Consider the following 25,000-nt stretch of genomic DNA (forward strand, 5'->3'; position numbering starts at 1 on the left):
TTAGTGGCAATGTAAAAATACATTGTCTAATATATGTTAATTAATATTATTTTAATATGCCATTCAGCATTTAACATTAAAAATGGCAAAGACAGCAATATGCAAATAATCCTGGAGCTGTTGAGAAAATCAAGTTTGTAAAAGAGAAAGAGAAGGATGCATCAGTTCTTAAATCATTAGAATATCTATTAAATGTGTGTATTACATTCTCCAGCTTCACAGATTTCAGAGATAGAAGCATTTCTGAGGCTGACAAAAAACCACAAGCTTAATGAAGTGAGCTTTCAGACCATCTGATCCAGAGAAACACAATCACAGAACTGAACACAAAATTTGACCAGGGCATTCCTTACAAAACTGACCTCCTCCTTTATTAACTATTTCTCAGCTCACAGGAGCACGCCACAAAAATATTTAACAGGATGTGTATCACTCAAGAAACACACTCAGATGTGTATCACAGGACTGTTACCTCTCATTCTTTCAAGTTCTAAGGCAACTTTTGGTCATGTTGTCAATCTACAAACATTTTAAAACTGCATCAGTGCTTAGTCTAGAAATTCCACTTCTGTTTCAAAAACAGCTTATGAGTGAATGACTCAGCTTTCCATCACTGATTAGAATCAGAAGTTGCTGAAATGAGATCTTATTCCCCATGACCCACCCCTCTCAGGAAGCAGAGCCAACACCTCAGATATTCTCTCTTTTCTGATCCAAAATCTTAGCGGGCTACCAAACGTCATGTGACTCAAGAAGTAGGCAAAAGTGACAGGAAAATTTCAGAAAGCTACATCCAACCTTTAAAGACCCTTCCTTTGCTCCCTCTAACTGGAAGAGGAGTTTACAGCAGGCAAAGGAAGAACAGCAAAAGTTCTGCCACCAACTGCTGCCCCTAAAAATGAAGCTCTAAAGAACTGCTCAGAACAATCTCAGATTTCCTTGGATACAAAGTGTCTACAGAACTGCTGTAGAAGAGACAAAAAGCATCACACTTGGAAGGAGGTTCCTCCTGAACTTTTCCTAAGGACTTCTCCTACTTAAACATGGGAAACTGGACTCTAAACATGAATACAGGATTATTAACAGAGAAAGAACTGTCAGCTCATCAAAGTGAAGACCTGAAAGGTGTGCTCGCATTCCTGTGATGGGTGAGGAATAGACAACCCAAGTGTGCCAGCAGAATGGAGTAGTCAGCACTCCATGGAAGAGACTACATTCCAGCCAATGGCCTTAAATCCAAATATTTATCCTGGATATCCTCTCCGTCCTAACAATTCACAGCAGCAACTGCAAAAATAGTCTGAGCATCATAATTGTTTATTTGTGGAATGCATTGGGTACTTAGAGGAACATTAATTTCATACATTTCAGTGCACAAATAATGAATAGAAGTTCTGCCTATGACCAAAGCTTACCTAGCTGTTCAAATAAAGAGTACCAATACCTAAAAGCAGCAATTGACAGCAAGAAAGCCCAGTCAACAGGAAGAATAAACACACACATGTGGCAGTCACTTCTTATTTGTTGTAACACGCAATGAGATGCTCCAGCTCAGAGACAAGAAGGTAGGCAGGAATTAAGTGGTACTTTTAACTTTAGGTAAGAAGATCTGAATTTCAGTCACTTGTGAGTAAGCATTGAGCATAACCACCAAGAATAATCCATATTTCAGTCCAGTCATATAATACCATAGAATGGTAACTGTGCACTTTTGCCAGCTGTGACACAAGAGACCCAAACCTTTCCAACAGGACATTCACTCTCTGCAAATGCCACAGCCATGTACATTCCTTACAGCAATATTACTGGGATGTAGATGTACTTCAGTGAGAGCTGAAGTATAGCTGCAAATTTTCAGTGTTAGAGTTTGCCCCTTTTTCATTTCAAGACCACCCTGAAAAGCAGCTGCAAATTTTCAGTGTTAAGAGTTTCATTTCAAGACCACCCTTTTTCATTTCAAGACCACCCTGAAAAGAACCATTCCCCACCCACACCAAACATCCACAGTGGAGGTAAGACATTTTCACCGTAACATCAACTGACTCTACTTCACACTGAAGAGACCAGGGAGATGCATCCCTCAGCATTTATTTTGATGCTGCATTTATTCTGCATTTACCTTCAAAACATAAATTTGCCACTATGACTTTGTTATCTGAGTCAAAACAAATTTCAGAAATTAAGGATAATGAGGATAATTATCTGAAAAGCAACACTTTACACACGTGTTATTGACAGATGACAAAACTAAGGACTTGGTTTGTCACTTTTGAAATAGAAGTCTCATTGTCTGACCCTAAACTTACATTTTGATTTTTGAAAACTACTTGTGTCATAAGCAAACTGCCCTTGCCATTAAAAAAGCCCAGTCACAAACAAGTTTTGGGTAATTTTTTTCAGTACAAAAATAAACTATAAAATGACATTTACTTTTTCATTCAATCATCTTAAGTCATTGTTGAGACTTTCCACACCGCTTCTAAAACACTAACAATTCTTCCTAATTAAATTCTGAATTTAAACATGACCTTAAAAAGAATGCTACAAAAACATACAATTAATTATTTTCCCCTTGGAATACACAGTGTATCAATTAGCTGAATGTGCACCCTTGCTCTGTAGGGCAGCACATTTATCAAAGGCATAACTGACAATAATATTTAGAAGAATGGCCATTCTAGTAAAGTAGAAAAGTTCAGAGGGATAAAACCATTGATTAGGTGCTCTTAAAGCATGAAATGAAGAGTCACAAAAAAAGTCCCCCTTGTTTTGGTATAAAAATGACTGCAGGTTGCAGTAGAAAATGGCTATGTTAAAAAAGGAAAAAAGGAAAATGCCCAGGATTTATGCAGCACCCCCAAGCAACAGCCATACAAGTCTTCCTAGCACAACCTGTCTGTGAAACTATTCTGTGCTAACTTTAAAATCTCCACAAACCAGCACACAAGTATAAATTAGTTTGCATTCTAGAACCCCATTTCATTAATGAAAGAAAACCAGACCATGATTTGAAAATTCCTCTGTCCCCAACAAAAAATGGAGTCTTAACTTAGCAACAATCAAGAGTCATGAAACTACCATGGTAATTATCTCTATTATAAACTACTAATTTCTAATTTGATCTTCATTTACTACTTTGTAGTGTCACAAGTTTAGACATTTTAAAACAGTGACTTACACCAGAAAAACACCTAATTAAGAGGTGAGGAAAAAGAAAATTTAACAATACATACGACCACTCAGAATCCAACTGTTCTTTGTAGACTCTCAGGACGTGAAGAGCCACAGTCAAGTTTCCAGGATCCAGCAGTTCTCTCACTCGCTCTGAATTCAGGCAGGTGAACAGAACCATGCAGCAATAGGTGACAATTTTCTCATCACTGTATGTCAGACATGTCCTTGAAGAGAAAAAAAGGAGTTAAGGGCAAGTTGAAATGGACCCTGGAAAAACAGGCGAGAAGCACTGAGCTTGCTGAGTTGTCTTTTGCTGGCTTTTACAGAACCACAAGTTTGTCACTGCCTAAGAAGGATAAAAGTCACCTGCAAGGAAAAATATCCAACTCACAGATGAAGGTCAAACTTTACAGGAAGTTTACAAAACTAATGCTAAATTGGAACTGCTTTTCTTACTGTAAGGTCTTCCTACACTCAGTGCTGACAAGTGGGCTCCAAAAACCAATGGAGAATGATTATCAAATTAAATCAAAGTGCCTTTGTTACCAGTTTACTACAAAAAATCTGGCTGAACACACCAACAATGCTGTCATGTGTCTGCACAAAACAGTTCATGTAATACTTCCTTACATGTGTGTCATCAAATCCCCAGGAAGATATTCTGGTGAGGTTAGAAGGGGGATGGAAGGATTGAAAGAGATGAAGACTAAGGAACTTTTATAGCTTACTACAAAAAATCTGGCTGAACACATCAACAATGCTGTCATGTGTCTGCACAGAATAGTTTATGTAATCAAATCCCCAAGAAGATAATCTGGTGAGGTTGGAAGGGGGATGGAAGGATTGAAAGAGATGAAGACTAAGGAACTTTTATAGATTACATCTGATCCACCAATACTGACAGATCTGCACAGCAGCAACATGAGAAAAGAAAATGCTGTGTAAATGAGTGTAACTACTTGAAAACATGTCTGAAATAAAGCTTCTGCTTGAAGCTCGTCATTCAAAATAGTTTTCTTCCAGTTTCTGTTAAATTAAATCTATTTACTGGTAGTTTAGAACAAGCAGGTTTTTAAAGGTTCTGACTCCTGCGGCTGACTAACAAAAAAAATCTACAGGATATGGTCTCAACCAGCCCATTCTCACCAAAGTTATTTTTCAGAGTTTCATGGTGCTAGCAAAGGCACAACTACCATGTACAAAAGATTTGAATACAACCACAGAAATGACACTAGGAAAAAACCCGCATCCATGCTTACAAGAAGAGATCTGGGAAAGCACACTTCCAAATGCTATTCTGGGAATCTCCATTTCCTGCTGCAATGTTTCCAAGAAACTGAAGACTACAACGAAGAGCTGAAAGAAATACAGAAAATATATTAACAAGAATTCAAATCAATAATAGATTTCACAAATTTCAACTAAATAAATTTCACAAAAATTACATACTTCAATATTCCAGATACAAACTGCAGAATCCATCTCCAGGAAACTTTAGGTGTAGTATTCCAAAGGTACTGTACATAAATATTTGCATTTTCTGTTCTAATACAAATAATTTTAAGAAGTATTTTAGAATTACACCCAAGACTTGTCTGAGTATTACACATTGGCTACAAGTGATTACAAGAACTAATTGACAGGTTCTTGTTTCTCACTATATTCTAGTTAGCTGGACAAACCATTATAGATGATTATGATGTGCTCAGGACCTTCTATCCCAGAATTTCTATCCTAGAAAAAAATCGAAAGCCAAGTCTCCAAATAGTTCTGCCTCCATTTTTGACACTGAATTTAGTAGGGTTGATTTCTGCTCTTACTCCAAAGGATTTATTTTAGCCTCCTCTCAATATAGATTTAAAATATGAGAAATTGGTATTTCACCACACAAGTTAATATTATAGAGCAGCCACCAGAAAGTGCAAAGTCATAAAACAAATAGCATGAACCCAAAGACTTCACGAAATTAAAACACTTATTTTGTCGTTATCAACAGCTCTCAATAGCCTGGCCGTTATTAATAAGTTGGCAAAGAAACTTGAAATTACATGTTCAAATTCAGTTTAACAGATAGTACAAACAACAGTCTAATACATATGGAGGTGGCCATATGTAATAGCATTGCCAGGTTCTGCACATCTAAAATTTAACAGATAGTACAAACAACAGCCTAATACATAATGAGGTGGCTAGTATTGCCAGGTTCTGCACATCTAAAATTAGGCCTCTTGGAAAGCTGGCAGCCAGATTTCCTAAACAGGTCTGGGCATATGTCCTCTTGAGAACAAGAAAACAAGTGTAAGAAGTGGTCACTTGGGCTTAGAAAAAAGTAACTTTTTTTGGCCATATATACATATATATATATTTAAGCCCAAAATACATAGGTATTGCCCATAATGCATCTTGAACTACATTCTCCTCTAGTTATTAAGATCTCTGTTCTCTCCCCCTGCACATCTGTACTGGTTTATTATTTTCTGCTCATCATTGTGCTTCCGTTTCTCCCACCAGTCTGGTTCCCATCCTGCTGACCAAGGAGTTTCTGAAGGACAGCAAGCATGGGCATGCCAGCAGACATTTTATGGAAATACTTCCCTGCTAGGAAAAAAGCCCAAAAAACTAGGCAGTAAATCCTAGGAACAGGGTATTATTTCCCTTGGTGAATTCCTTACGTATACAGCAATAAGAAAGGTCTCCCAAATGAGCATAAGGTTGGTTGACTATATTCCAATCTTTCCCTGAAATTTTCTTGACCTTTTTCAGCTATTACACCTTGGTTGCTGGAGATGAGTCTGTCCAAAAAGTCTTACAGATGAAGGAAAAATGTTCAAGATCTTGTAAAGTTACCATTCTTACTGTACCAAATAGGAAATGCCATGAACACAGTAACAAATGGCTACAAATTTCAGTATTTGTGAAACCAACCAACACTGCCCTGGTCCAACAGTGATTTCCTGAACAAGGAAGGAAGATACAGGAAAAAGTGACAATTCTGTAGATGCACCCATGGAAAAAACAGTTTCATCACTAAGTGCTTGTTCTTAACCAGTAAGAGTTAGAATTCTTCTTTTAATTAGAGGACACAAACCAATATATGGGCAAGTGGATATTCTGTAAGACAAAACCTATTCCCAACTAAGCAGAGAAAGAGGATGCCTTGATAATGCAACATTTTACCATACAAATACTCTCACATGAAGAATCTCAGCAATTTGGAAGATGTGATTCTACAAACAGAAATGAGCACCAAGGCAGCTGAGCAAAGCACAGGGTACAGGTCACACACCATGTCCAGCAGTCACAGATAGAAAGGCACAGATGAAGAGGCACAAACAGCAGGAAAAGCCATCATACCACACCTAGAGTAGCTCATCACAGCATCTTCTCTGAACCACATCACTGCAATATCTGTATGGTTGTGTTTAAAAAACTGACACCTCTCCCCCAGAACTCCACAGGTGATGGTCTTGGAATACATAAATGTCTCATGCAGTGCTTCTCTCTAAATATAACTCCATGGAAAATGCACTAGCCTAGCACCAAGATACCAAGAGACAGTCAATATTGACAGAGCATTGAAAATCTATACTATGGTATTTATGCTTTAAATAAGAAATTCCCCAAAAATCCAAATAGAGAAGTTAACTCAGAGCGAGGTATGTGTGTGTTAAAAAATGCAAACATTAAAAAATGCAAAAAGTATTGAATTACTGCATTTCAAACTATGGAACTCCTTTCTTAGCATTCAATTTCTATGTTTTTTCTTCTCTGTTTTACCTCTATTGGACTTGACAGCTGCAGCATATGACTGAAGTATGCTTGGATATCTGTACAATACAAACACCACTTTTCTCCTCTTTAAGAATTTCTTCATCATAAAATCACAGAACTAGAATTATTAAGCTTGGAAAAGACCTGTAAGATCCTGAAGTCCAACTATCAACCCAGCACCATCATGTTTACCACTAAAGCATGTTCTCAGATATCACATTCACATCTTTTGTGAATACCTCCAGGATGGTTAACTCCACTGCCTCCCTGGGCAGCCCATTCCAATGCCTGTCCACCCTTTTCCATGAAGAAATTTTCCCTGATATCTAATGTGAACCTCCCCTGGCACAATTTGAGGCAATTTCCTTCCATGGCCCTTCCAAGTCCTTTCAGCAAAAGCAAGAAAATGTAGAAGCTGATGAAGACAGACTTCCATTCTGCCATCCAATCAATAAGCCATGAGCTTTCTGAAAGGTGGGAGGGGAAAAGAAAAACAAAAAAGAGGGGGAAAAAAAAGACAAGACAATTTCACTTACCCCCAAAAATGTACAGACTTTTACAAAGCTAAAAACAATATTCTTAAACAATTCTGTAGCTATCAGCATAGCTGAATTTTACTTTAAAAAAAGGTTACTCTGTGTGTGGTCAAGAAGAGTATTTTTAACCTGATGGTCAACCACCGTGAAATTGCAGGTACTAAGATGTAACTTCTGATACACAAATCAACCCTGAAGCTGAAGAGATTTCCCCTCACCAAGATTTCAACAGCTCCTGTAAAAGCAGGTGTTCTTTAGCAAATACACAAATTACATGTTGCTTTCACAACCAGTCTGCAATGACTTAAGGAGACTTTTCTAGGTTCTACAAAAATAACCTCTTTACACAACAGGGCAAAGGGCACAAGCAGAAACACTGACTCTTTACCCAATGAATTCTGGTATCTAAATGTTTGTCTACATGTACACAATGTTTAGTCACTCAAGGCCACCCATGACAAAGGTGAGACAGCTGATACTTGCTAGCCCTGTATGAAGATGGTTTAAAGGCATTCCAGCAGTTCAGTACCTTCAAGACCACAGCTCCCTTTCCTCCTGCCAGTCCCTTACTATCACAGAACAACTAAGCCAGACTCCAGTGCATGCTTTTCATTTAATTATTATACTGACATTATCTCATTTAACAATTACCTGATATGGTCTAAAGGACCACAGTGGTGTCAACTGGTCCCACCTCCCTGCCCCAGCAGGGCCATCCTGGACACAGGGCACAAGATTGTATCCAGAGGGGTCTGGAATATCTCCAGTGAGGAGACTCCACACCCTCTCTGGACAATCTGTTCAGTGCCTGGGCACTGCCCAGGGCAGAAGTTCTGCCTCATGTCCAGGTGGAACCTCCTGGGATCAGTCCCTGCCCGTTTCTCTGGTGCCATTGCTGGGCCCTGGAGCAGAGCCTGGGCCCTGGTCTGACCCTCCCTGCACACAGGGACACCCAGGGCTGAGGGCCCCTCTCAGCTGGGGCTCCTCTCCAGGCTGGACAGCCCCAGCTCCCTCAGCCTTTCCTTGGCAGGGAGATGCTCCAGTCCACACAAAGACATCATTCCATACAGTGCCATTTGCAGAATCAGATTGTGTATTAGATGAAAATTAAAATCCCTGAAGTTCTGAAGACAAACAATTTAAGCATTAGAATTTTAAAATTCAATACATTTTTACTTCTGTTCCACCTGGTTAGAACAGGAGCCCACAAACGTGCTCAACAATCATTTCAAAAAACTTTGACAGCAACTGTAGAGGCTTAAAACAGTCCTAAGATATTTCCATTTTCTTTATTTGAGCCAGACAACACAGTGATATTGTGAGTAAAAGCCTCTGCCTTTACTGGAGTCATAAAACAAATAGAGATATAAAATAGATCCAACCAAAGCACATACAAAACTGTACAACATTGCTTGTCAGACTGCAAACATAAGACTTACAAACTTGCATCTCTCTTAATGCTCCAACCAGTAACTACACAGGAAAAACAGAGCTGGAGTGCCCCCTCTGCACTGGGGCAGACACAAAGCCTGCTAAGTCCTGGGATCACATCCCAGGCTCCCAAGAGCCTGCACACTCTTAGAGTGGGCTGTGAGCTCTGCAAATCTGAACTGTGGGCTGTGAGCTGTCCTGCAGAGCAGCCCTGGCTGTTTGTACATAATGGCAGAATGCTTTGTGAGACTCCTGTCCCGGAAAAATAAAACCTCCAACTCAGCATAAGGTGTAGACCTCTATTACTATAAAATGTGAGTTTCCACCACTATCATCCGGTCATTGACTTGTTTCCTTGTGGCTGCAAGTTAAAGCAACTTCCAGTCATAAAGAGTTATTTGCTTCTTCACCACCATGAATCATACCACAAATACTGATGAAAATGTATTTTCCTTGGAAAACAGTCTGTCTAGACTACTGAAATTGAATGTACAATACATGTATGGGCTCTGTCATTTAATGTTATTAAAATAGTACTTAGTATTTTATTGCTGTAAATAAAATTATTGTCTAGCTACCTTTTCTATTTCCACCTTGGTGTTACTGCACTTGCTGCAGTGCAGACTAGTAACCCATTTTTACCATTTGTGGAACACCAAGAATGTTGTGTTTAGTAAGTTTCTGCTCGCCCTCCCCAGCATCGCCTCTACCTCGGAAACCAAGTCGGACTCTTATTTTTTTTTTTTCCTTTCCCTTTAGAAGTGCCAACTCTAATTTTAACAGAACATTATATGCATTGATTGGACAACCCTTGTGTTCTTGGAAGATAAATGCCTAGGCAAAACATCAACAGTTTGTTCTGACTTAAAAGGAGAATTTGAAAGTAAAATTCTTGCCATGCTATTAAAAACATGGAGTTACACATAAATTAGAAGGGAGCTGGAAGAAACCATCAGACCACACATCAAATTAGCCTCTGATGCAAATTAAGTTCCAACGAGGTCTCATAATGAGAGATTAAAAAACAACGTGTGCATCTACTAAGAGTCAGTTTGACAGACCTCTTGAGATCAGGTTCAAACTAACTCTGATTCATAAGCACTAACAAGGCTTATTAAATACAGCACTAGAACAATTTTCTCTATCCCCTGTTATTTTAATTGCAACATTTCAGTTTTAGAAAGTAAACATAAATGTGCTCATTCCTTTAACAAATTATCTATTAAAATCTAAAGGCATATGAAATGGGACTCTTGTTACATCCCCACAAATAGCAAAAGCACATGCCTGAGATTGCTCTCCTATGTGAAGTGAAACACTTTTAAGTACTTGCAGACCTGGGAACTACCTTTATTAGCTTTCTGCACGCATTAGGATGTAAAATCTTCTTCTTGAATCAGCCCAAAAGCTGAGTCTAAATCTAATGCAGTGTGTCTTTAAAGGTCCTGCAGCAGCGAAATCAGCAAGTCTGAAGTACTGGGGAGTCTCAAACCAGGCTTAAACCATACCAGGAAACCAAGAAAAATAAGAAGGACTGGCCACCCACTATGCACTATTAGTGGTGTCTGACTGTGAGACACACTCCTCCTACATGATACTTTGCACAGGTCTGGAAAAAAAAAAAAAAAAGAAGAAAAAAATATTAACACATAAAGTACTAACCAAGGTTATGAACAAATTTCTCCAATTACTTTTGATAGCACACTGTGTACATTGTTTCATTTAACCCAAATTTTCCCTCTTTTGCAAAGAGTATCAGACTTCCTCCCACTTACTGGTACCATTTATATTCTGTACCTGGCTAATAAATGGACCACAGTACTTTTGGAATACAGAATTACTAGCAAACTTACACTTACTATTTTTACTTGCATATCCACATTAATGTACAGCAACAGTTTTAGCATCAACCTTTTTGGGCATTATCATTTCCTTTAATATCCGTAAAGGCAACTTGCCTCTTCTCATTGCCACATTCTGCTCCCTTTTGTACCACACGTGGTATATGCCCAGAGGATGGAGGAAAAGGAAAGAGCTCCATGTGTCTCACAAACCTTCTTGATGTCTCTACACATCATGTAACTTGGCAATATTCCCTAAACGTCTTAACAAAAAGGGAGAGACACATTTCTCTCCAAGCCCAAAGCTGCTAGCAAAAAAGGGTGCTGCCAAATGGGAAATAAAAGTCTTGTAGCTTTGTGTCTGGGAAGCCATGGTTAGACAACTCCCTCTTTTCCACCAGAACAATGCTCCTGTAACCGGAGAGTATGGAAGTTGTGCCATAGCAGTGATAATCAAATGGCTGAGAGAATGACATGTGCAACTCCTACATACTTATAAACACTTGGATTTTTAGCCCATCAGGCAACAGATGCCTCCCATTGCTTCCTCTGCCCAGATCTTTCTCTAGCTTCTTTCCACCTCCTTTCTAGCTTCTTTCTTCACTCTCCCTGGAGGAAAAACCTTGGAACCACTGTGGGAGACTCCTTAGAAAGGATATTTTTTCTCAGCACACATGAAAAAAACCTAAGCTTCTTCTCCCTGCATTAAATTTATGATGCTCCATCTTTTGTAAGCTCTGCAATTAAAAGGTTTCTTTGCCCCATTCTTCCCACCTTTATCTTGAGATCCTAATGTCCCTGCAAAAAAACATTGTGACCATTTTAAACCTAGGAATGTTTCTGCAAAGTTTGATTCACATATATTTGTGCAGAACAGAAACCTGCCTCATTATGAATCTTGCTGACATTATTTGCTGGGGTTGGGTAGGGGACACTAAAGAGCAAGGAAGGAAGGAAAGGAACACTGTATTTAGAGATCCACAGAAATACAGGCATTACCATTCATTTCAAGCCTCAACCAAAGTAACCAGAAACCATTCTAATTAAATAGACATCAGCAAACTCCTATTTCCTTTGTGCTCCAAGTGGATATCAGTCCACATTATAAAACCACTATGCATGTGGCATAAATCAGCAACATCTTGGCAGGCTATACTAGAAAGCCTCCAAATTGCAGGAGCAGGAAAAAAACAAACTAGCACTACACACTGTCTAAAAGCTGCACCAGCAATGAGACCAGGGAAGCCCACAGGGCAGCCCATTGACCTATTAATTGTTCTGACTTAGAAATATTTCCTCAGGTTACTCTCTCTCCTAGAAGAAGCAAAATGATTTACACTGACACTCAGACAGTCACTGCCTCTGCCTCCCAGGACAGCAATCAAAACATCTTTCCATGAGTACCAGAAGAAGGACAGTTTTGACTGGAAAGCAAACTGCTGGAAAGCACCAGCTTTTTAATCACTATTTCAAAGTCTGTTTCCAATGCCATGTTATCAGTACCCAACAGGCAAACCGCATTAGGCAGGATCTGGTCTGCAGTTCAAATTGTGCCTCCACAAGCTGCTGCAATAAAATATTTTTATACTCACATATACACAGTCAATAAAATAATTCCGTTCAGCACAGCTTAAACAGAGAAAGACAATTTACACAGGCCTGGACTGACAGGACAGGAGGGAATGGCTTCCCACTGCCAGAAGGCAGGGTTAGATGAGATATTATAGAGAAATTCTCCCCTGTGAAGATGGTGAGGCCTGGCACAAGCTGCCCGGAGAAGCTGCCCTAGAAGTGTCCAAGGCCAGGTTGGATGGGGCTTGAAGCAACCTGGGACAGTTAAAACTTCCATGTTGGGCAGCACTGGAGCATCTGTGCCTCTGGTAACTTGCCAGTGACCAGCAGCAAATTCTGCCTGTACCTTTAGCCAGCCAAGGGACAACTGCCTACTGCTAGAAAACCTCACAACTGCTTCTCACCATATAGGTTTCTGGGAGATGTTCACACTCACTTTTAAGAGGAACTCAGACTCATTTAAAAAAAGGGGGAAAAAAAAGAAAAAAGGAAGTAAACACAAAGGAAGAACAACAACAACAACAAAAAAACCCAAATTGTACAAAAGAACACACCAATTACTTAAAACATTCCTCTTTGGTAAAGCAGCAAAATCCTCTGAGCTACTGTAATTAGGGGATAGCAAAACTCAAAAAGCCGAGGATTTTCTTAAGCTATGGAAACATGAAACCAAAATCCCAATACAAGTGCAACTAGCAGTTTACTTCTACCAGATAGCATATCAACTGATTGTTATGGTACACACTCTGCAAATGCTAGAGACCATGAAAATCCCAATATTATTTTTACAGATTGGAAAAACACAAAGGCCAAAAACAACACTAATAACTCAAATAAAAAACTCATGCTTATGTTTACATAAAAGTTTGATGAGTATAATATATTCATCACACTCCCACAATTATTCCCCGAAAATACTATAAATATTATTTTGACAATGTAATTATAGTTTTTACTTTAACAGTGGCAGCAAAGTATTGGCACCAGTCCCCCATACAAAAATCCTAACAGACAAATCAAAGATCACACACTGAAACTGGCAACTCTTAAGGTCAGGGTTGTCCTATGTCTAAAAAAAGTCTGTTTAAGTTAGCAGCTGGTTTATTTAAGCTGTAATACATATGTAGTCTTAATTATGCTAGCTGTAAGCAAAAGGAAACCCCAAATAGAAAAATAAATGGTAGTGCAGATTTTTAAATTCTCTTTTCTTCCATGCAACTGAGGTAGGTTCTTTCATGCTGCTTTTTGGGAATTAATCCCATGGACTGTGGGTAGACTCAGGACCGCTTTCTCCCTCTTCCTCTCTCTCAAAAGAAATGCTAATGTAAACCTAAATTGAGAAATTTCACCTATCAATTCATGATGACTGTATGACAGCTAAAATGATGCAAGTTTTATAACCACTCACTCATTCCATGTAAATCAGCAAGTAACATGACTAGTACAAAAAAATCTGCAGCACAATAATTTACTGTGTTTGGTCACAAACACCCCCAAGATCTCCAACAAAACAGTGTGACTCCTCCTTCATACATAAATATTTGGGGCACTGACGTGGGAAGAGAGGAAAGATTAACTTTCCTTCCTTAATCCTGTTGGTTTAAATTTAGTAGCCATTGTCTATGAGAGTCTCCAGGACACAATTTAGAAATTACACCTTTCAAATCCCTATGAACAAACCTGTGTGAAGAGACTTGCTCAGACAGTTACAGACCTCTTTTTACAGACAATAAAACTTGACAATGGTTTCCCAAATGCACTGGGTGAGCTCTGCTATGATGTCTGTCTAGCAAAAAGTTACTGCCTGTGTTCCACCACACTTTCTAAGGAAGTTTTAAAATATTTATTTTTTTATATAGAAAACATTAGCAATAATTTGGAAATTGAAACATTCAGCGCAACATGATTAAAGAACTACAAAAAGAAGTGAAAGTAAAATGCAGTTTTATAAAAGAATAAAACAGAAGAATGAAAAATACTAGACAAGAGATAAAAGGGAAGCAAAAAAGATGAGAGCTGACTCTTTTGGTCAGTATTGAAATTCACTTAAGACCATTTAGGTTCCATACCTGACCACTCTGTTCCTCTTTCCTGTTGATTTTAAATACTTTGCTGATTGACCAGGCATTTCAAATAATTTCAAGAAGAGGTGAAAGCTAGTTAGACTGCGATGCCAGTACATAAGCCTCTAATGCTCAGATTTTCAAACTAAGCCTTAAATGCCCAGGTTCTTCTACTCACTGGGTCTGCAAAGGTACCACTCCAATTCACTTCCAAAAGTCCAAGTATTTACTTCTAGCTCATTCTCCTACTGCCAAAATAATCTTTTTAAGGGGACCATAGCCTTAGGGGAAGGCTTTGTCCCCTTTTCTTCTAGGTGAAGAAAATAAATAAAGACATAAATACTGACAAGAAACAGTAAACAGTTAAGGACACATGGCTGCCCATTTAAGAAGGAATACAGGAAAACCAACTCAGTGTACTTTGGCAGGTCTGGAAGCATTTCCTTCCCTTGCTCTTCTGTACCTTCAAAGTTAGCCAGTCTCAATTTTCCACTGCAACTCCAAACTGCCAATCCGTGAATGCAGAAATGGAAAAGGTCAGAGCAAAGAAACATCTCCTGGTTTTTTTCACTGAGTGAAGACAGAACTGAAAGTTTTGTTTCCCCTACACCCTCATGAAAAATAGAAATCACTTCACTGGTACTTACCCATTTTTGTTTTCAGGAATACTTTTGCAAATATAACAATTTAACCCTGTTTTACTCATATTCTTCTTCAGAAAAACAAAAACATTTGATTAAATATCTCCTTTTCTGTAAACTTTTGAAAAGTACTTTGAATTAACAACTTTTTAGAACTGAGAAAGTACCAAATTTAGCAGCTAGAAATTTATTTCCTCTTGCCATTTATTCTCAGCAATCTCTCCTAACAAAATGTCAACGTGATTTTCTAGTACTACATGAGCACCTACAGCTTGTATTTCGTGGCTTTTGAAAACCCAGCATGTCTTCACCTTCAAAAGCTTACCAAAAAATCAAGTATCCTTCTCTGCTCAGCCATGTGATGCTCTCCTTTAGAACCTCAGGGGAGATTTAGTCTTCTAGCTTCATCAAAGATGAAATGCTTCCATCCCATTTGGCTTTTGCAAGAAACAATCTCTGGAAACTATAGACAGGCCTAGGTCCCTTACATGTCATTTCTGAAGCATGTGCACATCCCTATGTTTTTTAAATTTTATTTTTAGTGTCTATGAAGAGTGATATTTTTATTTATACAGAGTTCTGAATTCAAAGGTTATTCATTGATGTCTCATTTGCAGAGTGCTTCTCCTCCACACTGATGGATTACAAAACACAAGGCACTTTCTTCCCAGACCATGAGCAACCCATAAAGCATCCATGGGTCAAGAACAACTGGGTTTTCATGAACTGAAAGAAAAATATGCATGAGAACCAATCAGGACCAGAACAGCTGGAGCAGTTCAACAACACTGACTGAGGATGAATCCATGGTACTATTAATGGTCATGGTGGACAGAGGAGAGAGGAAAAAAAAGGTGGCTGAAGAGAAAAAAAAGGAGGATAAAGGAAAAAAGGAGGATAAAAATATGAGAGAGAAAAAAGGAGGAGAGAGGAAAAAGGAGAGAAAAAAAGAGAAGAGAAAAAACAGAGAAAAAGGGAGCGAGGGAAAATGGAGAGAGGAAAAAGTGAGAGAGGGGAAAAGAGAAAAAAAAAAGCAGGGGGGAGAATAAAAAAAGCTCAAAGAAAGGAACATTTTTTAATAGCTCCCTTATAAGAACATGGCATTTGTAGTACTTGAAAAATGTTTAAAATATCACATATTTTCCCACACATCCTCCCTCACAAAAGGAAGCATGAACAGGTGTTAGACATATGATATTCATGCTGCTGAACTTCCTACCAGAAAATGTATCTGTAGCTGGTTAACTACACCTGAACATAATGCAGAAAACTGGAAGCAAGGTCAAATTCCTGTTCATGGATTCAAGCTACAATCCAGTACATTTTAACCAAATTTCTGGACTTTGTAGAATTATAAGCAGAGAAGACCCCAAACCTTGCTCTAACAGGCAGCACACCTGGACACAGGTTTTGGCTGAGATCCCCAAGTTCCTATTATTAAATTGGGAACAAAACACAATAATTCACTTGATATGAAATACACTCAAAAAAATTAAAAGGCTTTTCATCAAAGTTAACAGGAAGTCTTTAGCAGTGCCTGTGACACAAACACAGGCTCCAAACATTCTGTACCAAAAAAATTCTGTACCAGCAATGCTGTGGCAGCAGGACCAGGGCAATGACTGTCCCCTGTGCTGGCACTGCTGAGGCACCTCCAATCCTGTGCCCAGTTCTGGGCCTTTACCTAAAAAAAAAAAAAGACACTGAAAGGCTGGGCGCATATCCAGGGAAGGGAATGGAGTTGGGGAAGGGTCTGGAGCACAAGTCTGATGAGAAGCAGTTCAGGGAGCTGGGGAGCTCAACCTGCAGAAAAGGAGGCTCAGGAGGGAACTTCTCAGTGGGCAGCCAGGGAGGGTTGGACTCTGCTCCCAGAGAATAAGGGACAGGCTGAATGGAAATGCCTCAAGCTGTGCCAGCAGAGAGTCAGGTTGGGCATCAGGAGGAACTTCCTCATGGAAAATATGGTCAGGCATTGGCAGAGATGGCCCAGGGAGTTGGTGGAGCCCCCATCCCTGGAGATGTCCAAGGGATGACTGGATATGGCACTCAGTGCTATGGTCTGGGTAACAAGGTAGGAATCAGTCACAGGCTGGACACGGTGGTCTTGGAGGTCTTTTCAACCCCAATCATTCCACGATGCCATGATTCTCATGTTAACACATTTTTTACCCAGCTTTCCCTGGGTGGTTCAAACCCCTCAGAACTATGGAGGCCTGGCATCAGCACAGCAGAGCAATAACAATACCTGTGCCAGCAGCAGCCTGGACATGAGGAATACTGGCAGGATGCTTGGAGCACCTCTCAGGGAAGCACTGCAGCTGAGAGCCCGGCTCTGCTCAGAGAGCACAATCCCCTCATTCAGAGAACTTGCACAACAAGTTGTCTCACACAGGGCAGCTACGAGGCATTCAGTACCTTTTCGCCCAAGAGGACAGAAATGTATTTTGGCAGATAAATAATTTTTAAGCAATTATATTGGAATTCAAAGAGCATTCTTCTGCAACAGCAATATTTTGAAGTGGCAAAAGGTTTGAGAAGACCTGTTTACAAACAAAAACATTAAAGCTCCTTCTGTCCAAGCTGGGGTGGGAGTCAATGAAAGGATCAGATGGGACACTGCCTATAGAACATGATCTTGCTGCAAAACAGGTATGTCCCTACTTGAACTTACCAAGGATACAAAAGGTTACCATTTGGGGCTTTTAGAGATTTGGGAGAGGGATCCTAAATCCAGCTCTCTCACATTCTGGAATCTAAAGATCCATCATCTCAACAAACCTCAATGTATATTCCCAAAGGTCAGCTGCATTCCACTGGAAAGCTTAAAATTTCCCATAAGAAAAAAGAAAAAAAAACCAAAAAAACTTAACCCTACAACCAAACTGTCCTGGTTTAGGGAAAATCTGGGAGAAAACCTCCAAAGGGGTTCCTCTAGAAAGCACATTCAAGCAGTCCCTCCCCCAACCAGTTCAGGAAAATATGTCCTTGGAGAAAAGCAGAGAAAACTGTTTATTTAACAGGCAAAGCATTCACCAGCACACAAAAATGAACAATATTAAACAACAAAACCTCTTGCTGCTCCAATGCCAAACTCAGCAAGTCCCTGGGCGGGCTGCAGCTCAGCTCACTCAGTCTCTGAGCAGCCCCTCCAGTGCTGGAAATGCCACGGCCCAGGCCCGGCCCGGTGGCCGCAGGTGGAGCTGCCGCTGCTCTGCTGGGTGCTCAGTGCAGAGCAGGTTTGAACAGGTCCAAGAAAAAGAAAAACCTCAGTCCAGGGAACTTCTCTGCCTCAGCTGGCTAAAAACTAACTCAAAGCAAAGGAAAGCCCTGTCCTGCTGTCTGTCTGTGCCACAGACAGCACAGTCCAGGAGCAGGATGTGGAGGAGTGAGTGCAGTCCCTGAAAACAAACTCCACGCTTCTTCTCTCCCCTTCACTCTTAGAACCAGTCTTAAAGGTGCAAAACTGATTTCTGGGCTAAACAGATGATGAATGGGGATACAAGCATCATAAAGTCAAACCAAGACACATACTGTGAAGTGAAGGAGATTTTCTACTTGGGCTTCTGGCGAGGATATTTCCTATGTCTGCTGCACTCCCAAACATACTGAATTATTTCTGAGCTCTTAAAAGATCTGTGTCTGCTTTAAGTTCAGTTAAAGTTCATCTGGCAGCTTCATCAGCTGCTCTTCTGTTAAGTGTTCTTGGTCTTCATACCCATGCAGGAAAAAAAAAAAAAAAGGTTGCTATGATGTGACTCATTGAATTTAAAAAATAACTAGAACAAAAGGGATGTGAAAAGGGTACTTTGTAAATTCCATTAAATCTATATCCTGCAGGGAATTCCTTTTTTTTCCTTCAGACTTAAAAAAACTGAGTATCTTATTAGCTATTTTTTGGAAGATTGTGGTTCAAATCAGTTAAGAAACACAGAAGACCTTCTTGCATGTAGCACTTTCGCATGAGCAGGTACAGCTTCTGCTTCTTCAACCCCCATCCAAATTAATTCTGAACTGGGCAAAGGGGGCAGCATTTACCATCTTGCCTGTCTTCCCACCACGACTACCCAAGTTCTGTAATCTAAAGCATGAACTACCTCCTTTCACAATCATCTACTTCCTAGATTTTCAGCATGTATAGCTTTAAAAACACTGGGGGAAAAGTCCAGTCTTTAGATACTGTCCAAGAGGCGTAGCACACATTTTTCCCCTTCATAGCTTTAAAAACACTGGGGGATTTCTAAAGTCCTAACTGGGACTAAATCTAAAGTCCACTCTTTAGATACTGTCCAAGAGGCGTAGCACACATTTTTCCCCTTGACTGAGAAGTTCTATCCCTTGCACCAAGGAAGAGGGAGCAGTAAGAACAGGGAGCACGTTTACAAATAGTTGTGAATTATCTGTCACAGGTAACTTACTGCTGCCCAGAAGGGCTACAGGCTGCAACCCCTTGCTTAGCATCACTGCACAGTAGCCCTGGGAAGTGCCCGGCACTTTTCTTCATTCAGCTCCTCAGAGCAGGCTCCCTTCTCCAAGCAGCACAAAATACACACTGCTCAAAACAGATTAGCTGTAAGAATGATTAGTTTTAAGAATGTCTTAGATAATCACAGATGTACTATGTAAGAAATGATGGGAAATAAAACCAGGCTATGGAGCTCAACTCAAATTAACACGGGAAGTAAGCAAGGAGGAAGAGTGGAGACAAACAGGTAACTCTAGCAATACCATGAAAGAAATTACTAAAAATGTTTGGTTTTTTCTAATGCAAGTGTTAAAAAGAAAGGAGACTGTTATTAAAGAGACAGCTGGCTTGTACATAGGATTTAACAATCTCTGAATGCTGTATGTATGAATTAACAATCTTTCAACCTACCTGAAGTTTCAAAGAGCTATTTCAGGACAGACATTCTAACTCACCTTCAAGGATTCTGGCCCACTGCCTTAGTGATATATCATGTAATCAAAACAGTAACTTTTTCCACAGCTAGCTGGGACAAGTATTACAAACATACAGTAATCTATCTCATTTTTTAAAGCATTGAAAAAAAGAAAAAGTAAGATGTATGGTGAAAACATGCAGTAGAGTTGTTTCAGTAAATATATTGAATTGACAAGCCCAGTTAACCATGTATATAATCCCTGGGCAACTATTTTTAAAGTATTACTCATAGCAGAGAGGATGCAAAGGAGTCTGGATTTATTTGAATAAATATTAGTAACAGTTTTTAGTCATACCACTTTGCACAACACCTCCTTTTTTTGTTTCTTTAATCATGTCCTTTCCCTTAACCATCACACTGGTCACAGCAGTGGTCAAACAATACATACTTTTATTTAATTTCTGGTTTTATCCATTTGAAATTGTACTACACTGAACTTTCTTACAAAAATTAGCACACCACTCATTTACTAGCCTTAACATCTACCAATGGATTAGAATGCAAACCTGCCATAGATCAGGTTACACGAATTTTTCAGTCTGCAGAAAGAATTTTCAATCTCATCTTTGTAAATACAGTAATGTTGGAACTTCAAGTTTATTTAGCCTACGATAATTTGTTCTGGGAATTTTTCACATGAACATGATCTGAAACATTATTTAGTGCTGTTCACCCTGCAATACAGCCTTACCTCCTCCTCCTTGTACTTTGTTGCTATGGAAGCAATATGAAGGTATTTTAAAAATCTTGAGAATATACACAGGCACCAAGAGGGATTATCCAATCCAAGTAGCCATTTGAGGGAGGAAATGATACACACCCAAATGAACAACCTGAAAGACTCTACTTAACACCTAATTATCTGCAAGAACAAAATACACTTGCTACTCTAGCCTGTGACCTGATTTCCTATATGAAACGAGGAGAATCATGAAACAGAATTACAGTTAATAAATACAGTACCATTTACTAATTTCATGGGTCTCTCTTGTTTCAACAGTGCTATGCAAGTCCAATTTAGCAATTCACTTCAGTACAACTAACAGCCAAATTTAACTCTCAACTTCTGAGGTAAACGCTGCAGAAGGAACCTGTGCTCTAGGCACTACATTAATTTCCACTTACAACCAAGTTCATCAGATCACTCAGCAAGGAATTAGCAACATTTCTTGTCTACAATTTTTCTGTTGCTGTACTAATATACGTGGAATACATAAGTCATGCTCATCATAGAGGTTCTCCAAGGAGATCAATGCTACTTACAGCATCAAATGAACCACCTACCCTGGGCCAATACAGCAAATCTTAGTTATAACTCTGATATATTTACTGAATGGCTACGAAGAGTAACAGCCACCAAACAACTTCTACAGAAATCCTGTTAAAAACTGTCTTGTCAGTGCCACCCTTATGTTCAGTGCTGATAAACAGAGATTTTTATACCATCCTCTGGCTAGCAAAAAGTGCCTGAAGCAGATAATCAAATTACTGGGGTTTATCCCCTTTGCTTTTTGCTCAACAGCATTCCCTCTCCTTCTTGAAACCCATGAGCAGGGAACAACACACACATGTGACAGCCCAGCAAGGATGGGCCAGCAGCCATCAAGCCAAAGGGAAGACCTCAGGCCATGGCTGTATCCAACAATGAGCACATCCTGCTCCCTCTCCTGCAGGGGCTGGACAGACCCTCTGGCAGGTGGCATTCCTACACCACAATTCCTGATGCTTTGAATGGGCTGAAGGTGACAAGCCCACTTCACCAGTACAGCTTTTTGAGCCCAGTGCTGTCCAAGTCCCCAGTATGGAGAATGACAGGCTGGACAGCAGCAACATTTTGGTTTCCACCACTTTTCCTTTTATCTTGCTGGTCTGCCAAGCAGTTCACAAATGTGGGGCAGGACACTCTTGCCCTCCATGACCTTTTCCAGTCCTTCCTGTAACATGGCTTGAAAGCCACTCCTGTGTGCCATCAGTTCCTCCTCTTTAGGGTCACTGAGCAAGCCCTTTTTGCCACCCACTGAGCTTACAGTCCAGCTCCTGGACTGAAGGGCTGTGCTGGCACCACCAACCCTTCTCTGGCAGCAGAATTCCAGCAACAGGTCCAGGAGTGAGCCTGGTTTAAGCACAATACCCTCATGTGCCCACAGGGCTTCATTTTGAGCCGAACATAGCAGGAAAAGGAAACCCAACCACCTGGACTTCACTGCTCCCTCACAGCTTCATATTACTGTATGAAAGCTGTTTCACCTGCTTTCACAAAAGAGCAGAAAAGCAGCAGCAGATACTGCTTCCTCACATCTTCATAAAGGGGTTTGAAGGTAAGTTACTGTATGAAAGCTGTTTCACCTGCTTTCACAAAAGAGCAGAAAAGCAGCAGCAGAAATTCAGTAAAAAACCTCATCTGAGGAACAGGAGTGAAAACAAATAACACACACAAGAAAACAAACAGGTTCTACTGTCTGCAACCACAGACAGCCACAACTGGAGTCCAATTATGAAGCTCCACATGCACACACAGGGAAACACAGATTGTGAGAATTACTGAAAACCCTTAATATCCAGTGAAATCAGTAGCAGTAACTACCACTAGTCCTACAGAGTCACATTTTCTCTTTACTGCATTGAAAGAAAAAACTCACCTGTTAAGGAAATGTGAACACTACTCAAATCAGTACTTAATTCTTGGCAGATGCTATCCTGACTGGCCAGCAACCATGGTACACAAATGAAAATGAAAAATCATTTTTAAGAAGTCACAGCCAAAATTTGCTTCTTGGAATCAGATAAATTATCTTAATTATTAGCAAATAAAAAGACAGTAAAACAGCAGAATGTATTCTGAATGGAGGTACTACAGTAACTTTTCCTGTTATAAAACTCAATTATTCTGCTTCATATTAAAAAGGTTACAGATACCTTTCCTTTAGCAATCTATGTGGAACAGTTCTGTGAAAACACAGCTGAACTAGACTTGATCCTGAGACCTTTTTCAAGCAGTCTAAGAGAGGACCAATTCTTAACTGTAATTCAAGAAAGAATTAAGCCTATTTATAAAACAAATGCATCAGTAAAGTGATCATCATACCACATGTGTAAAAAAATATAGTGCAGGCTATACATTTACTTACCAGTCAGTAACAATTCTTCTTTGATTTGTATTCCATGAAGCAACTTTATCAAATGGACAGATGTAGAGATGAGACCCAAGTTTCTGTTATTAAATTGGGAATAAAACACAATAATTCATTTGACATGAAATACACTCCAAAAATTTGAAAGGTTTTTCACTGAAGTTAACAGGAAGTCTTTAGCATCTTCAGGACCTTTGAAACAAAAATAGTTTCTCCTACATTACTGCCTGCCTATCAGCAGCCACATTACTACCATCAGAAGCAAATCAAAGGAGATTATTGCATCATTCTGTATTTTACCAATTTTGGGCACAGAACCTTCAGAGTTAAGTACTCTTTCCTCCCTTTTTGCTATTTTTCCTATCAGACATTAAACATTAGCAAGTTATTCCTATAATTTAAACAGCTTTATTTCTGTAAAAACTTTGCTTTGTGTGGAGGTCAAGCATCCAGAAAAAGAATCATGTATCTTACTTCCTAATAAACTTGGAGGATTTTCAATGCCAACAAAGCAATTAGTGACAGCTACCAAAAAACAACAGGGCCAGCTCAAAAGGAAACATCCACAACTCTGAGAGAGAAGCAGAGAAGGCCAAGTAATCATTTATCCTTTCTCCAGTGAGGAGGAATCATGGGTAGACTCTCAGAATGATTTGCATTGCAATTTCTGTGGCATTAAGAGAGTTCTGCCCCAGCACAGAAACTAAGACTTGGTCCCACATCAAAACTACATTTAGTTCAATAAATCAAATTTGACATTTGACAGTCACCAGAGTTCTGCCCCAGCACAGAAACTACCTGGTCCCCACATCAAAACTACATTTAGTTCAATAAATCAAATTTGACATTTGACAGTCACAAGAAGCCAATTTTTAACACTGTAGTCCCCAGTAACTCTTTGAAATAATCAATTTGTGACATGTTGAGGCAGCTTTTTTGTTGGTTGGTTGGTTTGGGGTTCTCATGGGGCATCCAGGCAAGGAGGGTATTTGTTGCTATTTTTCTGGGTGTTTTAAAAACAGCAACCAGACTGTCAACCAAACTATTAGGTTTTCACTAACTATAGCTGGTTGTATCACAAGCATCCCTTCCAAGATGCAACAGACACAGGCAAGAATAGAGAGGCTAAATTACTTAAGGAACCAGATTGATTTAATATCCTTTAAGCTCAACTTGCCTGTACATATGCATCAGGATTAATATGCACAGTTGTACATGCTGTGTTTTGCCAGGAAAGCCAGACAGATTTAAATGAACCTTAAAAGACATACTAATTCTGTAACTGATTATTAAGACCATTTACTTATTCATTATGTCATTAAAAAAAATTAAAGAAAGAGAAAAAAAGTTCAACAGTCAGGCTTCCAACAGGCTTATATCATTTGTGTGATCAACTTGTATTATGGACCCAAACACTTTGTTCTGTTCCTGAGCAGGGCCCCAAACTGACCTACAAGTAGGTCAGCTGTTTTTGTTTCTTGCATATTTGAATTCAACTGATTCCATCAAGCAGGAAATGCCAGTTAATAAATCAACCAACAGAACAGTGTAAAGTAAGAATCTCTTTTATAAAACCACACAAACATCAGAAGGTGGTACTTTGGTAAGGGCTAAAAGGGTTCATAACTGTACCTCAAGACATGTTGATTCTTGGCACACTCCACACAGGCATTCCTCAGACATCTGAAGCACTCTGCTATGAGCAGCAGGCAGGTGTCTAGATCTGCCAGTCCACAGGAGTCCTTACAGATCTGCTCAATGGCACTTGAGGTGCTTGTCAGGATTTCCAGGACATCCCGAAATACACTTTCTTCTGCCGTTTCTCTGAAATGTATAAATTTGTGGTGAATTAAAAATAAAAATGCACTCCTACCAAAAAGCCTATATGACATTGGCACTT

The 25,000-nt window shown here is 39.5% G+C and overlaps 1 protein-coding gene across 1 annotated transcript in view; it reads right to left on the reverse strand.

Annotated features, from left to right (window-relative positions):
* The window catches only part of ATXN10 (ataxin 10), a 91,729-nt gene that overhangs the window by 62,533 nt on the left and 4,196 nt on the right, over positions 1 to 25,000 (reverse strand). The window contains exons 2-5 of the mRNA XM_041398599.1: positions 24,733 to 24,924; positions 23,098 to 23,180; positions 4,434 to 4,530; positions 3,234 to 3,398 (exon numbers count right to left, since the gene is read on the reverse strand). Coding sequence (XP_041254533.1) covers positions 3,234 to 3,398; positions 4,434 to 4,530; positions 23,098 to 23,180; positions 24,733 to 24,924 — 537 coding nt within the window. The remainder of the gene's footprint in view (positions 1 to 3,233; positions 3,399 to 4,433; positions 4,531 to 23,097; positions 23,181 to 24,732; positions 24,925 to 25,000) is intronic.

Source organism: Onychostruthus taczanowskii, unplaced genomic scaffold (assembly GCF_017590055.1).
Source record: "Onychostruthus taczanowskii isolate IOZ18803 unplaced genomic scaffold, ASM1759005v1 scaffold15, whole genome shotgun sequence".
In the NCBI taxonomy this organism is placed as follows: Eukaryota; Metazoa; Chordata; class Aves; order Passeriformes; family Passeridae; genus Onychostruthus; species Onychostruthus taczanowskii.